At 48.2% G+C, this 17,866-nt stretch overlaps 1 protein-coding gene across 5 annotated transcripts in view; it reads left to right on the top strand.

The window, feature by feature from the left end:
* DEPDC5 (DEP domain containing 5, GATOR1 subcomplex subunit) overlaps positions 1-7,635 on the top strand; it is a 114,265-nt gene extending 106,630 nt beyond the window's left edge. For 4 of the 5 annotated variants that reach the window (XM_066260057.1, XM_066260056.1, XM_066260055.1 and 1 more), the window contains 4 exons: positions 1,493-1,664; positions 4,034-4,094; positions 6,632-6,714; positions 6,884-7,635. In XM_066260057.1, the coding sequence (XP_066116154.1) occupies positions 1,493-1,664; positions 4,034-4,094; positions 6,632-6,714; positions 6,884-7,176 (609 nt within the window). In that variant the 3' untranslated portion in view covers positions 7,177-7,635. The remainder of the gene's footprint in view (positions 1-1,492; positions 1,665-4,033; positions 4,095-6,631; positions 6,715-6,883) is intronic. The other variant, XM_066260058.1, reaches the window with a different exon arrangement.
* Positions 7,636-17,866: the final 10,231 nt, after the last annotated feature.

Here is a 17,866-nt window from a genome sequence, read left to right as displayed (position 1 = left end):
TACCTCCCTTTCTCTCTCTAAAAAAATTAAAAATGCACTTTTCATATCAATTCATAAGAAACCCAATGAAAGTTGCTAATCCTTTTATCATTATTTAAAGCAGATTCTATAAGTCTCTAGTACATGTCAATTATTATTTTAAGGAAATTTCCAAAATTATTATAAATCAGATTTTATTAGGATAACTATTACATAAAATTAAAAAAGGTTATTGACTAAGCCTTAGAAATTAATTTGGTCAAACAGCTTAGTTTTTATGTTGCTGTTCTGCTGTTACTGTTATAAATGTTCCTAGGAAGACTAAGAGTGGTCCCCTTTAGTTTTTAACATAAGTGTATTTGTTTAATCGAGATGGCCCAGACTGTAGTTGTTGTTTTTTTAAATTACATGAGAGGTAGTTAGGCAGGGTAGCAGAGAGACAGATTCCCGCTTGCACCTCAACTAGGATCCACTCAGCAAGCCCACTACAGGGTGATGTTCTGCCCATCTGGGGTGGCTGCTCTGTTACTCGGCAACCAAGCTATTTCAGCACCTGAGGCGAGACCATGGAGCCATCCTCAGTACCCAGGACCAACTTGCTCGAACCATTCGGGTCATGGCTGCAGGAGAGGAAGAAAGCGAGAAAGAGAGAAACAAGGGGGAGGGGTGGAGAAGCAGATGGTTGCTTCTCCTGTGTGCCCTGACTGGGAACTTCCTCATGCTGGGCCAACACTCTACCACTGAGCCAACCAGCCAGGGCTCCAACTGTAGTTTTTTGATACAGTATTTGACAGAAATCTTATCTGTATGCCAGAGCCACATGCATCAGCCTTAAAAAGTATGTATGTTTGTCAGTTTTATGGTTAAAAAGGAAAATTATGACTCGGAACATTGCTACTGTTCCTAAAAATGTTATTAAGGGAAAGGTTTTTCTTTACACCAAAGTAACTTTTGTTCTTGGTCAGTCTTCAGACAGACAGCTGCTGGGAGTTTGCCAGCGAGCAGCTCTCATTCCGCCAGGTCAGGGTTATCGCTTTTGGCCAGAGGCCACCACAGTCATCTTGCACCCTGCGTCATGTCCCACTCAGCCAGCTTGAGTGGATTGTTTTCCTATTTGATACTCTGGACTTAGTAAATTTTTGATAAAGGACAAAATTAGAAGGGCTTAACCTATATCCTATGACCTTCCTCCAACATCCTATAGGATGAGAAGGGTTTTTAGGAGGCAATAAATAGCTCCATCCGATCTCTTCCTTCTGAAAGAAACACGGAAATTGCCGGAGCTTGGGCTGTGAAGAGGAACTGCTTCACTTACAGATTTTTGAGTATTTGTCAGGAGGTTAGACTGTGCGTTTTGCTGCGCAGGACTGGTTCGGAGCCAGTTTATTTATCAATATAAATGAACATGCCAACCAATGCATGACGCCACTCTGGCAGCTTTGCTCCTCCAGCAGTGTTTTCTCGTCTGGACGAAGTTGGGGGTGACACTGTTTGTTTTTGTGCTTTCTACCAGGTCCAAGGTTGGCATCGAAAAGCTACTTCCTGTGGCTTTTTGTTGGTCCCGGTTTTGGAGGGCCCCTTTGCACTGCCCAGTTACCTGTACGGTGATCCGCTACGCGCCCAGCTCTTCATCCCACTCAACATCAGCTGTCTGCTCAAGGAAGGCAGCGAACACCTGTTTGATAGTAAGAGACACTCCTCTTTCCCCCAAGGACCCCTCTTGGTATCCACATAGGCTGTTACACAGAGGGAGTCTTTGGACAGGGGGCCGAATGGATCTTAACCCTCATTCTTCACTTAGTGGCTGGGCAACCCTGGACAAGTCACTTAATGTCTCTGAGCCTCAAATTCTTTATACCTAAAATAAGGGTGGCTAGAGCTGCTTTGCAACTCAGGAAGCCCCTCGAAAGGCCCAGAGCAGAGTGATGGCTGGGAGAGGGTGCGATGCTCTATAGATCACAAACGGCCTGGTGTTCTCCCCACACTGTCCTTCCTGTGCTCCAACCGAACTGGTTTGGGCTGCAGGAATTTGAACCTCACTGGAGGCTTGAATCTGCTGTTCCAGGCAGAAATGCTAAAAAGGGAGGCGCTGAAAGCAGACAGGAAACAGTGTCCTATTGTGCAGAGCTGTGGTGTGTCAGCACCTGGAACTCTGAGTGTGACTGGAGTCCTGCATCTCAAGGAAGACAGAGCAGGAGGAGGCTCACGGGAGGGTGGCAGGACCCGACAGAGCCTGAAAGGGAGAGCACAGGGGGTGACCCCGCCCTGTTGCTCCACCCTGATCCACCAGAACTCTGAGGGCAGGTGTGGGACACGTGAAGGATGCATCTTACTTCACATAGGATGGAACTTTTTATCACCATTGCTCATTGTGATGAACATAAATAGCTCCTCCAGAGCTTTTGATGAGCTCACAGGTGAACATTTTAAAACCAGAAGAAGCTAGAGTTGCTGCTAATCAGTTGGAGCCCCTTTCGTTTCTCAGATACCAAAGTTAAAACAATGTGAAAGAAAAAACTTTGGATGTAAGGAAGATGCTTTCTTCCTGCGCCCTTATAAGTCTGCATCATGGTTGGTGGCAGAGGACTGGCCCCGAGGGTGAGAGGCCTGGTGAGGCCAAGCTAAGTGTCCCTGCGCTTTTCCTGTGGCAGCTGCTCCAGGGTAAAAACAACTTTCGTTCCAAAGGCCCATCTGTATATTCTTTGTTTATATTTTGGGGGACGTTTTGATAGAGACATAATGTTTTAAGTGACAGTTGGGGTTTAAGGCAGGTCCCCACAGTGATTGAGCGATTATTAGAGTTTATAAAGCACTACACACACACACACACACACACACACACACACACACACACACGTTCCTCATGGTGCTGTTTTTAATATGTTGAGGGGACAGAGAGATCATCCCTCACACCATCAGAGACTCTTCTGGGGTATTCCACCTTCATGGAAATAGCACAAGGTTGCTTGAGGGGCTGGCACTGCAGGACATTTTTATGTGAGCTGATGATTTTCCCTGCCAGTTATAACCCAGTCTTCAAGATCAGCCTCTTCTGTTGGTTGCCATGGTTACAGTTGAACGAAAGGAGTCGTAGCTTCAAGGAATAAGGATTTGAATCTAAAAATCAATTTTCTTGCTTCTGTTCTGCTTCTCTTCCTGTTATCGCTCCTTCTGATAACGGTGAAGTCAGAACCTTAGGAATCTGACAAGAATCTGCTGTGTGCATGTGTTTTACTATTAAAGCCAAAGTCTTTCTTCTTCCTTGCTCTTTAGTTGTCCAGAATTTTCAAAGCTGGCCTAGATAGTAGATTGCAAATGTGGAAGGAGTAACAAGGCCCCCGCAGGCACCTGTGGCCTTTGGGATGTCTTGTGCAGTTGCTGCTCCAGCCCTCAGCACCTCGGTCCCGAGAGCAGCCCTGGCCCGTGGCCTGTTGCTGTGTGACAGGCTGCCCAGCCCTCCCACCTCCCACCCGGGGTCTTCACAGCAGCCCCGCAGGAGGAGCAGTGGAGTGAGGCCCTAGGGGATCACTTTTCCAAAATTATTTTGTATTTATTTGCTTCAATTTCCCCACCCCTAAAGTGAAGCTTATAATATTGTCTTTCCTTATAGGGACATAGAAGATCAGTAATTAAAAAAACATCTTTTTATTTATTTTTTATTTCTAGAATTAGATAACATGCATTTAAAGCTTATCTTCTGTTTGTACTTTAATATCATGCTCCTTTCCGCCTTTGGCATAGGAGGGCGTTAGGATGAGTCATATCAAGGTCTGGTCGCTTACACTGGTTTCTGAGGACTTATAGTCATCCCCCTTATAGGTCCTGATAGAGCTTAGGGGAAGGAATGGTGAGAATGTATAGCTGTCACTTTCTTTAGGATATCCCTCCTTGAGATAGAGGCTGGTCTTTCTGGAAGCAGGTAGTGTGGAAGAGCAGAGCCTGTGGCCAAGAGGGAAGAATTGCCCAGGTTAGAGAAGGGCACAGAAGGCCAGACCCCAGGAGAATGACATACCTAGGGATCACAACTCAGCATTTATTCTTTTTTTCCTTTCAGGCTTTGAACCAGAAACATACTGGGATCGAATGCACCTTTTCCAAGAAGCCATTGCACACAGGTTTGTCCCTTAGCAAGAGAGAATAGTGGGAAGACGTTCATGTTGGTCTTGAATAGCAGTTACCAAAGCAAAATCCAGTTTGTTTCATTTCTGGGGAAACAGGTCTAGTCCACCAATGACTGACTCGCTGCTTATCTCTGATAGGTTGGGCCTTGGTTTCAAAGATAAGCACTACCTCTCCAGTTCCTGTGGCTGTTTTTCAGACCTGATTTATGTCTTCTTCCAGTTGAGAGGAGAGCAGAGCGCTCCCTCCTTAGCCTCCAACAAGACCCTGAGACAAGCTATCTAGGAGATGACATGAAATAAAACACTGAAATTTCTCGAGTCCCTTAACACATGTTGAAAAGATAATCAGTGGTTAAAAAGCAATAGAGCCTGACCAGGTGGTGGCGCAGTGGATAGAGCATCGGACTGGGATGCAGAAGGACCCAGGTTCGAGACTCGAGGTCGCCAGCTTGAGCGCGGGCTCATCTGGCTTGAGCAAAAAAAAAAAAAGCTCACCAGCTTGGACCCAAGGTCGCTGGCTCCAGCAAGGAGTTACTCGGTCTGCTGAAGGCCCCTGGTCAATGCACATATGAGAAAGCAATCAATGAACAACTAAGAAGTCGCAACGCGCAACGAAAAACTAATGATTGATGCTTCTCATCTCTCTCCATTCCTGTCTGTCTGTCCCTGTCTATCTCTGCCTCTGTAAAAAAAAAAAAAAAAAAAAAAAAAGCAAAAAAAGCAATAGATAAGTCAGTAGGTATTTACCGGCACATGTTTTTTTTAATTTTTTATTTATTCATTTTAGAGAGGAGAGGGAGAGACAGAAAGAGAGAAGGGGGGAGGAGCTGGAAGCATCAACTCCCATATGTGCCTTGAGCAGGCAAGCCCAGGGTTTCGAACCGGCGACCTCAGTATTTCCAGGTCGACGCTTTATCCACTGCGCCACCACAGGGCAGGCACATAATATGTATTTTAAGGAAAGCCTGTCCATCCCTCGGGCCAGTACAGTTCTGTCTCCAGAACATCACTCAGTGTCTACTTGCTGCTTCTTATTAATAATGGTGTAGGCAAAGCCTCCTCTGTTTCTGCTTCAGATCCTCTTGCTGCAACCTTCTTCAATATCATATTGTCTCCTTATTCAAGCACCTTCCACTGTTACCCTCCCCCCATGAACACGGCCCTCCACAGCCGTAGGAAGAGCTCCAGACTTCATCTTCCCCTCACCCAAGTTGGCCCCCGCCTTAGACCTTATGCTGGCCTTTTCTTCTTCCACCTAGCTCTGATGCTCAGTAAAGGCTGTAGAATGAATGCCAGGCCAGCTAGTGTCCTCCTTCCAATGGGAGGGGGTGCCGGTTTGGGGATACAGTGGTTGGTGGAAAGGGCATTGGCGTGGGAAGCAGACAGGCCTGGCTCACCTGCCTCATTTTGATCCAAGAGGACAGTGAGGGGGCCAAGGACCATGTGGTTAAAAATGAAAGGTCCTTCCTGGTGACAAGGAAGAGATGAGGCAGGAATCTGGTCAGGCTGGTCCATGCTGAGGAAATAAATGACCTTGATTGAAAGTAGAGAGGAAGAAAGGCAAAGCACAGGACCGTTTCTACCTGTGATCAAATCAGCCTGTAGATGGTATGGTACATGTTAGCCGATCCATTTAATTTGTATATCTGGTGTATCCTTCAGTAAATAATCATCAAATGCCAATGTGAAGCTGGCAGTTTACGTAGAGACCACAACACAGCAGCTCTCTGAGGAACGTGGCCCAGGAAAGGAGGGAGACATTCATTTTACCCTCTTAGATCTACCTGTATTCCTGCCTTTGTTACATAAACCCCTTAGACTCAGGGCAGGAGCCACATCTATGAAATGTCCTTTACAGCACTTAGCAGGTAGAGTTGTAATAAATGGGCTCTATGAAAATAGAAAATCCAGGAATAGATCAAGCCATAGTCGAGAAGCAGTATAGGACAGCCACAGATGAGAAATGGCCCCTCCTGCCCATTGCCAGAGTGCAGCAAAGCAGAGAGCCCAGACTGGTTTCCTCGCTTTTAGGAGAATAATTTCAATGAAGATACTTCATTTCACTTCAAAGCCTTTATTGTGGACCTACTGTGTGCTTGCTGTGGGAGACACCGAGGAAAGGGAGAGAGGTGTGGCTTTGGTAAATAAAGAGTAGGGCCGTTTTCTGGAGGACCTGACAGTCTCAAGTATGTGAGTGGCCACAGTGGGAAGGTCTAATGGGATGGCTGGTGAGCAGAGGAGGAGGGGGTAGCTGGGCAGATATGAAGGCTGGATGAGAGAGTGTGGCGGGTGAGAGGGCTTTCAACCACCCCAGACACGAAAGGAGGCTAGTCCAGAGGTGATCTGGTGAGCCACTGAAGAGGTGGAGGCGAGATGTAGTGTGGACAAGAGTGGGTAGCCTGAATGTTCCACCTTGAAAGAGATCGTTCCAGATCCCCTTTAGCCCAGGCTGTCAGAGTCCTGTTAGCCACGCTCTCTCCCCTTGTCCCTGTAGGGGCCTTAATCAGTACACCTTCCTTTCTTTCCCTTAGGTTTGGCTTTGTGCAAGATAAATATTCTGCATCTGCTTTTAACTTCCCAGCTGAGAACAAGCCTCAGTACATCCATGTTACAGGTGAGGCGCTCCGGGCAGAAAGTGGGTGGATGGGTCCCTGTGGCAGGACGGCCTGGCCCCATGCACAAGGGTTCTTCCCTCGTAGCCAAGCCTGTGGCTGCAGGACCACCCCAGCCAAACCCAGGCACCCTCCTGGTGGCTGCCACCCATTCCCCCACTTTCCCCTCAGGAACAGTGTTCCTGCAGCTTCCCTACTCCAAGCGCAAGTTCTCCGGGCAGCCGCGACGGCGGAGGAACTCCACCAGCTCCACCAGCCAGAACATGTTCTGCGAGGAGCGGATTGGCTACAACTGGGCCTACAACACCATGCTGACCAAGACCTGGCGCTCCAGTGCCACGGGGGATGAGAAGTTTGCCGATCGGCTGCTGAAGGACTTCACGGACTTCTGCACTAATCGTGACAACCGGCTGGTCACGTTCTGGACGAGTTGCCTGGAGAAAATGCATGCCAGCGCCCCGTGAGACCAGGCTGTGCTGGGCTCAGAGGATGGGGAGGGTTCCTGTCCTGCTATTGATATTCAATAGGATCAGTAAGGCTCTGGGCGTCAGATGTGTTTGCCGCTGTCAGCGAGTGGGGGCCACTGCCGCTGCTCTTCCCCACCAGTGTTCTCCCTTGGGGAGAAAGATTTTGGAAGCAGCTAGTGCCCAGAGCAGGTGGGAGGCCCAGATGGCCTGTGGGAGGGCTTTAGTACTGGGGAAGAGGACAGGCAGCCCCCATGAATGTCCTCAGAGAGGGGGCGGCTCCTTGGAGCGTCCTTGTCCTCCACCATCAGAGGGCTATTCGGAGCAGAATCTGCCTCTTCCCACTCGGAAGTATTCACGGGATGTAAGATAATTTTGTGAAATAATGTACCATAGGCTCACACCAACTGTATATACCTGTACATATCAGAAGCTGGAATAAATGCCACGGGTGGCATCTCTGCCCCAGCCTGGTCTCTGCTGTCCCATCCTCAGCTGGGCAGTTGTGCCTGGTCCCTGGGGCTGTCTTGGCCAGTGGGGTAGCCACAGATGGTGAGGAGGACTTTAGAATTCACTGTCTTGGAGGGTCTGGATGTGAGTCTACTAAAAGATGTCTTATCCCAGGTCCGTGGACTGGAACAAGGAAAGTTTCGGTCAGGCCTGGAGAGCAAACAGAACCAGGAAACTGCAGGCTTCTATAGTTGGAGGTGCATCCAGCTAAGTGGGTGAGCCCAGCTGTGGCATACAGACCTCATGACATTCTGCAAAAAATCAAAGGAAAGGCAGCCTTAATTCTAACCAGGTGTTAGCACCTGGTTTAACAGGGTAAAACTGAGCATGGTGTCCCAACCTTAGCACCCAGCCTAACATGCTGGGGGTGGGACAGGGCTGCAGGCCAGAGCGGCACCTCACAGTCCCTGACACTGATTCCCTCTCCATCTCTCCACTCAGAGTCAGTCACCGACCCTGATGACTGACCTCAGTAGCTTATGAGTCCATCCACTTCTTCCCAGGCCCCCAGCTGCCACTCCCAGCCCACACCTCTTTCTCCTCAGCTTCCTCTTGGCTGGCTGGGAAGGCCCCTGGCCTCGGCTCTGCTTTCACTCCAGGCCGTTCCCCGCTTGGCACTCAGTGTCTTTTCTAAAAGCTACTCTAATGGTGCCCACCACTTACTTAGACTTCTTTGATGGCTTGAATGTTAAAAATCTTTGACGCGGTCCTGCACAATCTGTCCTGGCCTGTTTCTCCAGCCCCCTGGAACATTCCAAGACTCTTGAGTGTCTCAGCGCTTTTTTTTTTTTTATTTTTTTATTTATTCATTTTAGAGAGGAGAGAGAGAGAGAGAGAGAGAGAGAGAGACAGGGGGGAGGAGCTGGAAGCATCAACTCCCATATGTGCCTTGACCAGGCAAGCCCAGGGTTTTGAACCGGCGACCTCAGCATTTCCAGGTCGACGCTCTATCCACTGCGCCACCACAGGTCAGGCCGAGTGTCTCAGCGCTTTGCTCAAGCTGTCCATCTGCCTAGAAGACTCCTCCTTCCACACCCGCTACTCCTGGTCGTCATCCATGAGCTCTTAGCTCATGTCACTTCTTCACAGAAGCACAGGAGAATGCCCTGTGACATCTTCCCAGAGCCCTTAGACTTCTCCCTCAACACATTTTGACACTCAGCCAGTCAGAAGCTTGCCTGTTGTGTTCATCTCTGTTCCTGAATGTGCTGGTAATAACAGATGATGGGAAAATGGTTGTTGGCTGAATGCATGGATTGAAGAGTGATCTCTGGCCTCGAGGGCCGGGCACTGGGTGTTAGATCTGAATCTCTCCCCAGCTAGCTGGGTTCCTAAGTTACTTATGGAGGCTATTTCCTCAATATGTAAAATTCAACTATTGATGCTGCACGTATATTTTGAGAGAACAGGTCTGTTAATATATGTGAAAGTATACTGGTTGACTCCTGGCATGGAGCACCTCCTTGATAAAAATCCATTCTCTTTTCCTTTTTCACCTTGCCTTCTCTCAGACAAATCTTTGCTTCTTTCTAAGCATCAATATCCTTCAATTATAAATTGGGAGGCTGTTTCAAGGTGGTTGGAGGATCAAAAGACAGATGTATATGAAAGGACTTGCTAGCCAGCAGGCAGTAAACAGACAGGCTACTGTCACATTCCCATCCAGGAGCCCCCTTCACAGGCATCTGTGATACTCAGTACCCTGCGTGTGAAGCCAGCAGTCACCTTTGGCTTCTTCCCTCTTGCAAAGATGGGCCAGGAGAAAAAGGCTCAAAGAATGATTTGGGAGAAGAGGTAGTTGACAAGTTAGAATGCTGGGTCACCATCTTTCAGAGCTGGGCCTAAGATGTACATGCCTTCGGGCCCTAGAGCCCCCGCTGCCTGCTCCCCCGCCTTCCTCCTCTCTCTGACCACTAAGTACAGTACCCCCTTCTACCCACTTGTCCAAGCCAGAATCTGGGAGTCCAGCTCACTCCTCGTCCCCTTCCATCTTCATCCAGTCCTCCACCTATGCTTCCTGCCTTCCCTGAAAACTGTCCACCTCCCTCCATCCCTGCACCCGGCTGCAGAGCCCGGCCCTCAGGGAGTGTGTGGTTTGCTTAGACATGGAGCATGTGTGTGCGCTTATTGCGAGCCCACTCCCCAGACATGGAGATGTGAACACCGTTCCTTGGTAAAGAGAGAAAAGCACCAGGCTTTGGCCCAAGAGTACCTGGGTTTAAATTCTAGCCTGGCCATTTCTTAGCTGTGAGAATTAGGATAGTGTTGTCTCTTGAGCCTGTTTTGTAACCTATTACATAGAAATGAAGTGGTCTTAGCTTTCTCCCCAACTCTCTCTCTCACACACACACACACGTACCTGCACACATACTTCAGAGTATTGTTCTTCTATCTTGTGACACTGAAATTATTTGCTGACCAGTTTCAGCTCCCTAGGCTGAGAAGTTCTTGCAGCACACTCTTCAATGAGTTGAATGAATGAGTTGGTGGGAGTGTAGGAGTTGGGCCCAGCATGTAGGAGGGACACATGAGCTGTAAGAAAGACCTTGATGGGCCTGACCTGTGGTGGCACAGTGGATAAAGTGTCGACCTGGAAATGCTGAGGTCTCTGGTTCGAAACCCTGGGCTTGCCTGGTCAAGGCACATATGAGAGTTGATGCTTCCAGCTCCTCCCCCCTTCTCTCTCTCTGTATCTCCCCTCTGTCTCTCCCTCTCCTCTCTAAAATGAATTAAAAAAAAAAAAAGAACTTGATGGGATAACCCAGTCTTGCTCCCTAAATCAAATCATGGAAGGCACATATCCATACTGAGAAATGAGGCCATCAAGGCCAAACCATGTGCGTGGCATGCCTTGGATCACCCCAGTGCGGGTGGACATGAGGGAGGTCCAATGACAAGAACCTTAGAGCAGAGAGGTTCTTGGAGATCTGGTCCAACCTTTTCATTTTTTCCCAGATAAAGACACAGAGTACCTGCCTCTGGCTCCCAGCCCAGCACCTTTCTAGGCATTCTCTTGCAGTCACTAGCGTGGTGGTTAAGAGGGCAGGCTCAGAAGGCAGGTGGCTGGATTCAGATTCCGGCAGGACCGCTTTCCAGTGTGGGACCCTGAGTAAGTTACTGCACCTCTCGGAGCCTTGGTTTTCTCATCTGTAAAATAAGGTGATGATGTCACCTTACAGGGCCATGAAAATCATATGAGAGAATGCCGGTAAAGAGCTAAGACAATACCTGGAAGGTTGTGACCCCTTCCTAAACATTGGCTGTTATGATGATGGAAATAACCACAGAGAGCCAGAGTGGACAGGATAGTCTTTAAAGAGGAAGTAGCTTTGGGCTTTGTGGGATGTGTAGGAGTCAGAGTGGTTAAGAGGTGGAGCCCAATGTCTGGACTTAGGCTGGAGGGCTGGTCTCCTGTAGCTGCTATGTCCATTCTGCTTTTCTGGGTCCGAGCAGTAGATAGAGCATTTGTGTAGGACACAGAGGGCCCAGGTTCAAAACCCCAAGGTCACCGGATTGAGTGTGGGCTCACTAACTTAAGCGCAAGGTCATTGGCTTGAGCATGAGATCATAGACATAACCTCATGGTTGCTGGCTTGAGCCCAAAGGTCACTGGCTTGAAGCACAAGGTTGCTGGCTTGAAGCCCAAAGCCGCAGGCTTGAGCAAGGGGTCACTCACTCTGCTTTAGCCACCCGCCCCACAATCAAGGCACATGAGAAAGCAATTAATGAACAACTGAGGTGCCACAATGAAGAATTGATGCTTTTCAGCTCCCTTTTTTTAAACAATATTTTATTTTTACTTATTTATTTAAAGTTATTTTTATTTATTTATTCATTTTAGAGAAGAGAGAGAGAAGGGGGAAAGGAGCAGGAAGCGTCAACTCCCATATGTGCCTTAATCGGGTAAGCCCAGGGTTTTGAACTGGTGACGTGAGTGTTCCAGATTGACGCTTGATCCACTGTGCCACCACAGGTCAGGCCTTATCTCCCTTTCTGTCTGTCCCCATCTGTCCCTCTCTCTGTCTCTCTCGAAAAAAAAAAAAAAATTGTTGGCAGAGGCACCCTGTTGCTAAGAGCAGGAAGAAGGACCTCCTGGCCACATTGCCTTGGCTGCTTCCCCTGGTGAACAGGGTTGTTGCCCAAGGCCAGGCAGCTCTGGAGACATTTCTCGGGCTTGTGGTCATGCTTGGGGTTGCATACAGGCCCAGGTACACCTGGGGCAGCACCAGTCAACCTCTCGAACTTAGAAAGGAGTCTGGGGTGAGGAACCACACAGGGAGTGTGGGATGCAAAAAAAAAAAAAAAAAAAACCCACCATGATGGGAAAAGAAAATAGGGTAACATGTCCCTTCACCAAAGGAACTAGAAAAAAAAAGCCAGAAAGGCCTCAAAATTGGAGAGGTAGCTGTCTTAGTTCTCCATCTGTGGTTCTCCAAGAGCTCGCTTAAATTGCAGCTTTCAGAGCCTTCCCCCAGGATTCTGATTCAGGAGGTCTGGGGCTCTACATGTTAACAGACGCACCCAAGTGATTCTGCTGTCAGTGGTCCATTTGAGCAACCTGCCCCAGAGTCCTCTGGGCTTCTTCCTACCCACTATCCATGCAGTTCTAACCAACCTGAAAGTCTTGAATTTCAGACCAAAGCAGGCTAGAAGCCGCAAACTAGAAGGCAACGTAGAGGCAGAGAACATGACAGCAGAGTGAAATGACATGCCAAGGTTGCAGGTTCAATCCCCGGTCAGGGCACAGATAAGAATCAAGCAATGAATGCGTAAATAAGTGGAACAACAAGTTGATGTCTTTCTATCTATCTACCCTTCATCTCTAAAATAACTTTTTTTTTTTCGCAAGAGAGACAGGGTCAGACAGACAAGAACAGACAGACAGGAGGGAGAGATGAGAAGCATCAGTTCTTCATTGCAGCACCTTAGTTGTTCATTGATAGCTTTCTCATTTGTGCCTTGACCGGGGGGGAGGGGAGCAGGGGCTACAGCAGAGCGAGTGACCCCTTGCTCAAGCCAGTGACCATGGGGTCATGTCTATGATCCCACATTCAAACCAGCGACCCCGTGCTTAAGCTGGCGACCTTGGGATTTCAAACCTGGGTCCTCGGTGTCCCAGGCTGATGCTCTATCCACTGCGTCACCACCTGGTTAAGCTAAAATAAAATTTAAAAAAATTCTGTATATAATTTAAATCAGTCCTCAGCTCATGTGGATTCCCAATCCCAGTTTCTTGAGTCCATTAATGTGAAACCTGGGATGTAGAGGGCTGACTGTATATTTTATTGAAGAAAAAAATCTGTGTATAAATTGACCTCAGTTCAAACCTGTAATATGAGAGTCGCCTGAGCAGGCAGTGGCGCAGTGGATGGAGCGTCAGACTGGGATGTGGAGGACCCAGGTTCGAGACCCCAAGGTTGCCAGCTTCAGCACGGGGTCATCTGGCTTGAGCAAAGCTCACCAGCTTGGACCCAAGGTCGCTGGCTCAAACAAGGGGTTACTTGGTCTGCTGAAGGCCCACGGTCAAGGCATATATGAGAAAGCAATCAATGAACAACTAAGGTGTTGCAATGAAAAACTAATGATTGATGCTTCTCATCTCTCCGTTCCTGTCTGTCCCTATCTGTCCCTCTATCTGACTCTCTCTGTCTCTGTAGAAAAAAATATATATATCTTGAAACAAATATTTGAGGGTCACTGTACATGATACACTTTAGACACTAAGAAAATCTGAGGCCCTGGCCGGTTGGCTCAGTGGTAGAGCGTCGGCCTGGCATGCAAAAGTCCCAGGTTCGATTCCCGGCCAGGGCACACAGGAGAAGCGCCCATCTGCTTCTCCACCCCTCCCCCTCTCCTTCCTCTCTGTCTCTCTCTTCCCCTCCCGCAGCCAGAGCTCCATTGGAGCAGAGATGGCCTGGGCGCTGGGGATGGCTCTGTGGCCTCTGCCTCAGGCGCTAGAGTGGCTCTGGTCACAACATAGCGACGCCCAGGATGGGCAGAGCATTGCCCCTGGTGGGTGTGCCGGGTGGATCCCGGTCGGGCGCATGTGGGAGTCTGTCTGACTGTCTCTCCCCGTTTCCAGCTTCAGGAAAATACAAAAAAAAAAAAAAAAAAGAAAGAAAATCTGAGACTTTGCTCAAGTAGATAGGAAACAGTAGGAGAGAAAGCTGAATAGAAGCCAATTACCGGCCTCCTTTTAATCCAGAAAATTTCAGGTACATGAATAATGGTTGCTCCTTTTTTTAGAGAGAGAGAGGCAGAGAAAGAGACATCGAGCTGTTCCTGTATGTGTCCTGACCAAGGATTGAAATGGTTGCTCCAGTTTTTGAATGTTTCCTGCATTCTGGTCTGGGCATGTAGCATACTTTACGTGTCTTTTCATTATATAAACTTATCACCCACCATCATACCAGATGAGAGGTGAAAGGCCCCAGGAGGTGGAGCTAAGGCCACAAAGCCAGCAGCAGGGCTAGAAATCATGTCTATGGGACCGCAGAGCCTCGCCACTGTCCACTGTGCTGGTGGACGTCCCTTACCTCTTAGTGGTGCTGAGTCAGTGAGGCACTACCTGCAGCTCTGTCTTGGAGCCCTGGCTGGGGAACCTTTTTATTAATTTCAGTGGACTGGTCCGTATGTGGTATAGCCCTGCTGGGGTACAGGTGCTGTGTAACGTGGACATGGTCTCACATACAGGCCCTCTGGTAGTGAAGAGTCACTGGTTGGGTTGGGGCCAGTGGCCTTTCCTCTCCCCTGGGCTCCTTCCAAATGCACTGTCTGCTTCTTTCCTTCTGGCCCACAGCCCCTGCTGTCAGCCCAGGAGTGCTCCCGAGTGCTCCCAGCAGCTCTGAGCCTTCACACTTGCCCTACGCCTTTGTGGGGGCAAAGCAGGTGCAGAGAACTCAGTCCTACCAGCCTTCAGACTTGACTCCTATCTGCTTCTTCACTGCAGCGAGTCATCTGTTTCTCAGTGAATCAGCACATAGTCTTTCCAAGAAGAAAATCTTGTCCCCATGGGGGCAAGGGGACATAAGGGGTTGCCATGTGACTCCCAGCAAACCCCCTTCTATCTGAGCCCCAGCATTTTCTTTTTATTTTTTACGTTTTTAAAAATTTTATTGATTTTAGAAGAAGAAAGGGAGGCAGTGAGAGAGACAGGGACACTGATCTGTTCCTGCATGAGCCCTGACCAGGGATAAAACTGGCAACCTCTGTGCTTCAGAACAATGCTCTAACCAACCCTCAATTTGGCCAGCATTTTCATCTGAACTCAACTGGCAGTGAGTCTGGGACAAACATTGGGGGCCACAAGATTTCGGACTTTTTGCCTTCTCGACGGACAGGAGAGTCCCTGTCCATCTCAGGCAGCACATGGCAGTGTGACAGGAACTGAGTCTCCATTCTGTGTGCTTTGAATTCTACCAGATTGCTTATCCAGGCTCAGTTTCCCCTTTAATCCTCAGTTCTCTCTGAAGAGACAGAAAATTTTGTTTTTCAGCTCATTGCATCCCAAGAGAGAAGCATTTCCTTGTGCCTTTGATGTGCATCCAATCCTCATAGCTCACGTTTCTGGGTCCTCCCCACGGTCTGAGCATCTGGTTGGCATGCTCAGATGCTGTCTTGCGAAGGGGGCCCATGTTAAAGGTGAAATGTCCTGCCTCTTCTCAAGCTGTGTGTCCTCAGAACCTGAATGACAAGTTCGAGGGGGTGGGCAGGGCTCTGCCAAAGGCAAACCTATAAAACTTTTGTCCTGACACTGTCTTAAAACACCCTCACCCTTTTCCAGGCCCCTGGGTACAGTACTGGGGGAGAACGGGAGCTGGTCAGGGGTTCTCAACAGGGGGCGATTCTGATCCCCATTTGAGGGACATTTGGCAGTATCTGGAGACATTTAGTTGGCATAACTATGAGAAGCGCTACTGGCATCTAATGGGCGCTTCTAAACACCTTACAATGCACAGAATAGCTCCTATAACAAGGAATTATCTGTCCCCAAAAGTCAGCAGTATTGATGTTGAGACATCTTGAACAAAATTCTGTTTAGGTAAGAGTTTCCCTCCCTTCTGTGACTTTAGAGGAAGAGGAACCTGCCACTTGCCCTGACTGTGGAGGTCTGAACCTTTTCTTTTTTATAAGCAGACAATAATTTAAAAAAAATTGTATTGATTGATTTTAGAGAGAGGAAGGGAGAGAGAGAGATAGAAATACCAATTTGTTGTTCCACTTATTTATGCATTCATTGGTAGATTCTTTTTTTTTAAGTATTTTATTTATTCATTTTAGAGAGAGAGAGAATGGGGGATGGGGAGCAGGAAGCATAAATTCCCATATGTGCCTTGACCAGGCAAGCCCAGGGTTTTTGAACCGGCGACCTCAGCGTTCCAGGTCAATCCTTTATCCACTGTGCCACCACAGGTCAGGCCATTGGTTGATTCTTGTATGTGCCCTGACCAGGGTTCAAACCTGCAACTTGACATGTCGGGATGATGCTTTAACCAACTGAATTACCCAGCCAGGTAGTAATTACTATTGTTAGGTTCCAAGGTCAGGGTGGCTAAGATACCTGCTTAAAGCCATACAGCAAGTTATGGATAGAACTGGGATTTGAATCCTGGTGATATTTAGGGCTCACACATGTTAAGAGATGGAATTAAGCAAGACTCGTGGAGACAAAATACCTCGGCAAGGCAACTTTAATAACTTTCTGCAAAAGGGCGTGCTGTTGCTATTGAAAGCTAGCCAGCAAGTACGCGGGCAGAGAGTAAATTCTGTTTTTATCCCTAACGCAGGCCCTAGGATACTGGGTCTCGCTCCATTGGCTGGAGTGTTGACCATACAATCTTTTATATATATATTTTTAAATTTTATTTATTCATTTTAGAGAGAGAGACAGAGAGAGAAGGTGGAGAGGAGCAGGAAGCATCAACTCCCATATGTGCCTTGAGCAGGCAAGCCCAGGGTTTCGAACCGGCGACCTCAGCATTTCCAGGTCGACGCTTTATCCACTGCGCCACCACAGGTCAGGCCTCTTTTATATTTTTTTTTCTCTCTCTTTTTTTTTAGATTTTATTTATTCATTTTGCAGAGGAGAGAGAAAGGGGGAGGAGCAGGAATCATCAACTCCCATATGTGCCTTGACGAGCAAGTCCAGGGTTTCGAATTGGTGACCTCAGAGCTCCTGGTTGACTTTTATCCACTACCCCACCACAGGCCATACAATCTTATTTTTTCTCGATTGGCTAGTTTAAATGGCCATGCCAAGGTGGAAGGGAGAGATGGGGATATCATTAACCAGGTAAGGGGGTTGGGGAATAGTCGGAAGAACAAAAACTGGATAACCAGACAAGGGGGGCTGAGGGATTGGTAAACAAGTTAGTTATTTCTCATACTACTCCCTGGTTGGAGGTACCCAAAAGAAGGGGGTTGGGAATTAGTTGAAGAAAAGAACATGAGTTAAACATTTCCTTCACAACGAAGCAGTATTTCTCTTTTCTTTGTATGCACAGGCTGCTTCACCAATTGTCTATCAGCTCCTTGAAGGCAGAAAGCACAGCTTGTTCATCCTTGTATCCTCCACCCTAAGTGCCCGTCACACAGAGGTGCTCGTGCAGAATTGGTTGAATTCATTCAGCCAATACTTGCACAAAGCTGTACCAACGTGGGTGCTGCTGTCCTGGTGAAGGGAAACAGACAAGCAGAGTAGCTGTGGTGCTCAGGAGAGGCCTTGTGAGGGCTGTGCATGAAACACTGTGGAATAAAGGAGGGGCTTACTGTTGCCTAAGGGAGCTGGGGAAGAAGACTGGAGAAAGGGGCATTTAGACTGGGATTTGAAGGCTGTATAAGAGTTCTGGCCGGTAAGGAGGAAGGGGTGGAGAAGGGGATTCTGGAGGGCTAAAGGGCTTTGGAACTAAACCAAACAAGAGAAGGTGACAGCCTGAGAACTCAAGAGAGAAAACTCAGAGATTTCTCCAAATCTGGCCCGCCCAGCCTGCATTTTCAATAACTGATTTCCAGAGAGAGGTGAATGTTGTCAAGTTCCAGGATGCACAGTGACAAACAGGCCATTGTTTGGAGCCCTGAGCCAGCTGGGGCCCTGGGGTCACATCACTGGTGGTAAGGGACACACATTGCTTACCTGTCCAGCTTTGCTTTCCCTGGCCCTAGACTGGGTACAACACAGGCT

Source organism: Saccopteryx bilineata, chromosome 2 (assembly GCF_036850765.1).
Source record: "Saccopteryx bilineata isolate mSacBil1 chromosome 2, mSacBil1_pri_phased_curated, whole genome shotgun sequence".
NCBI lineage: Eukaryota > Metazoa > Chordata > Mammalia > Chiroptera > Emballonuridae > Saccopteryx > Saccopteryx bilineata.
Note: the sequence above shows the minus strand (reverse complement) of the source record. Positions and strands in the feature narration are given on the sequence as shown.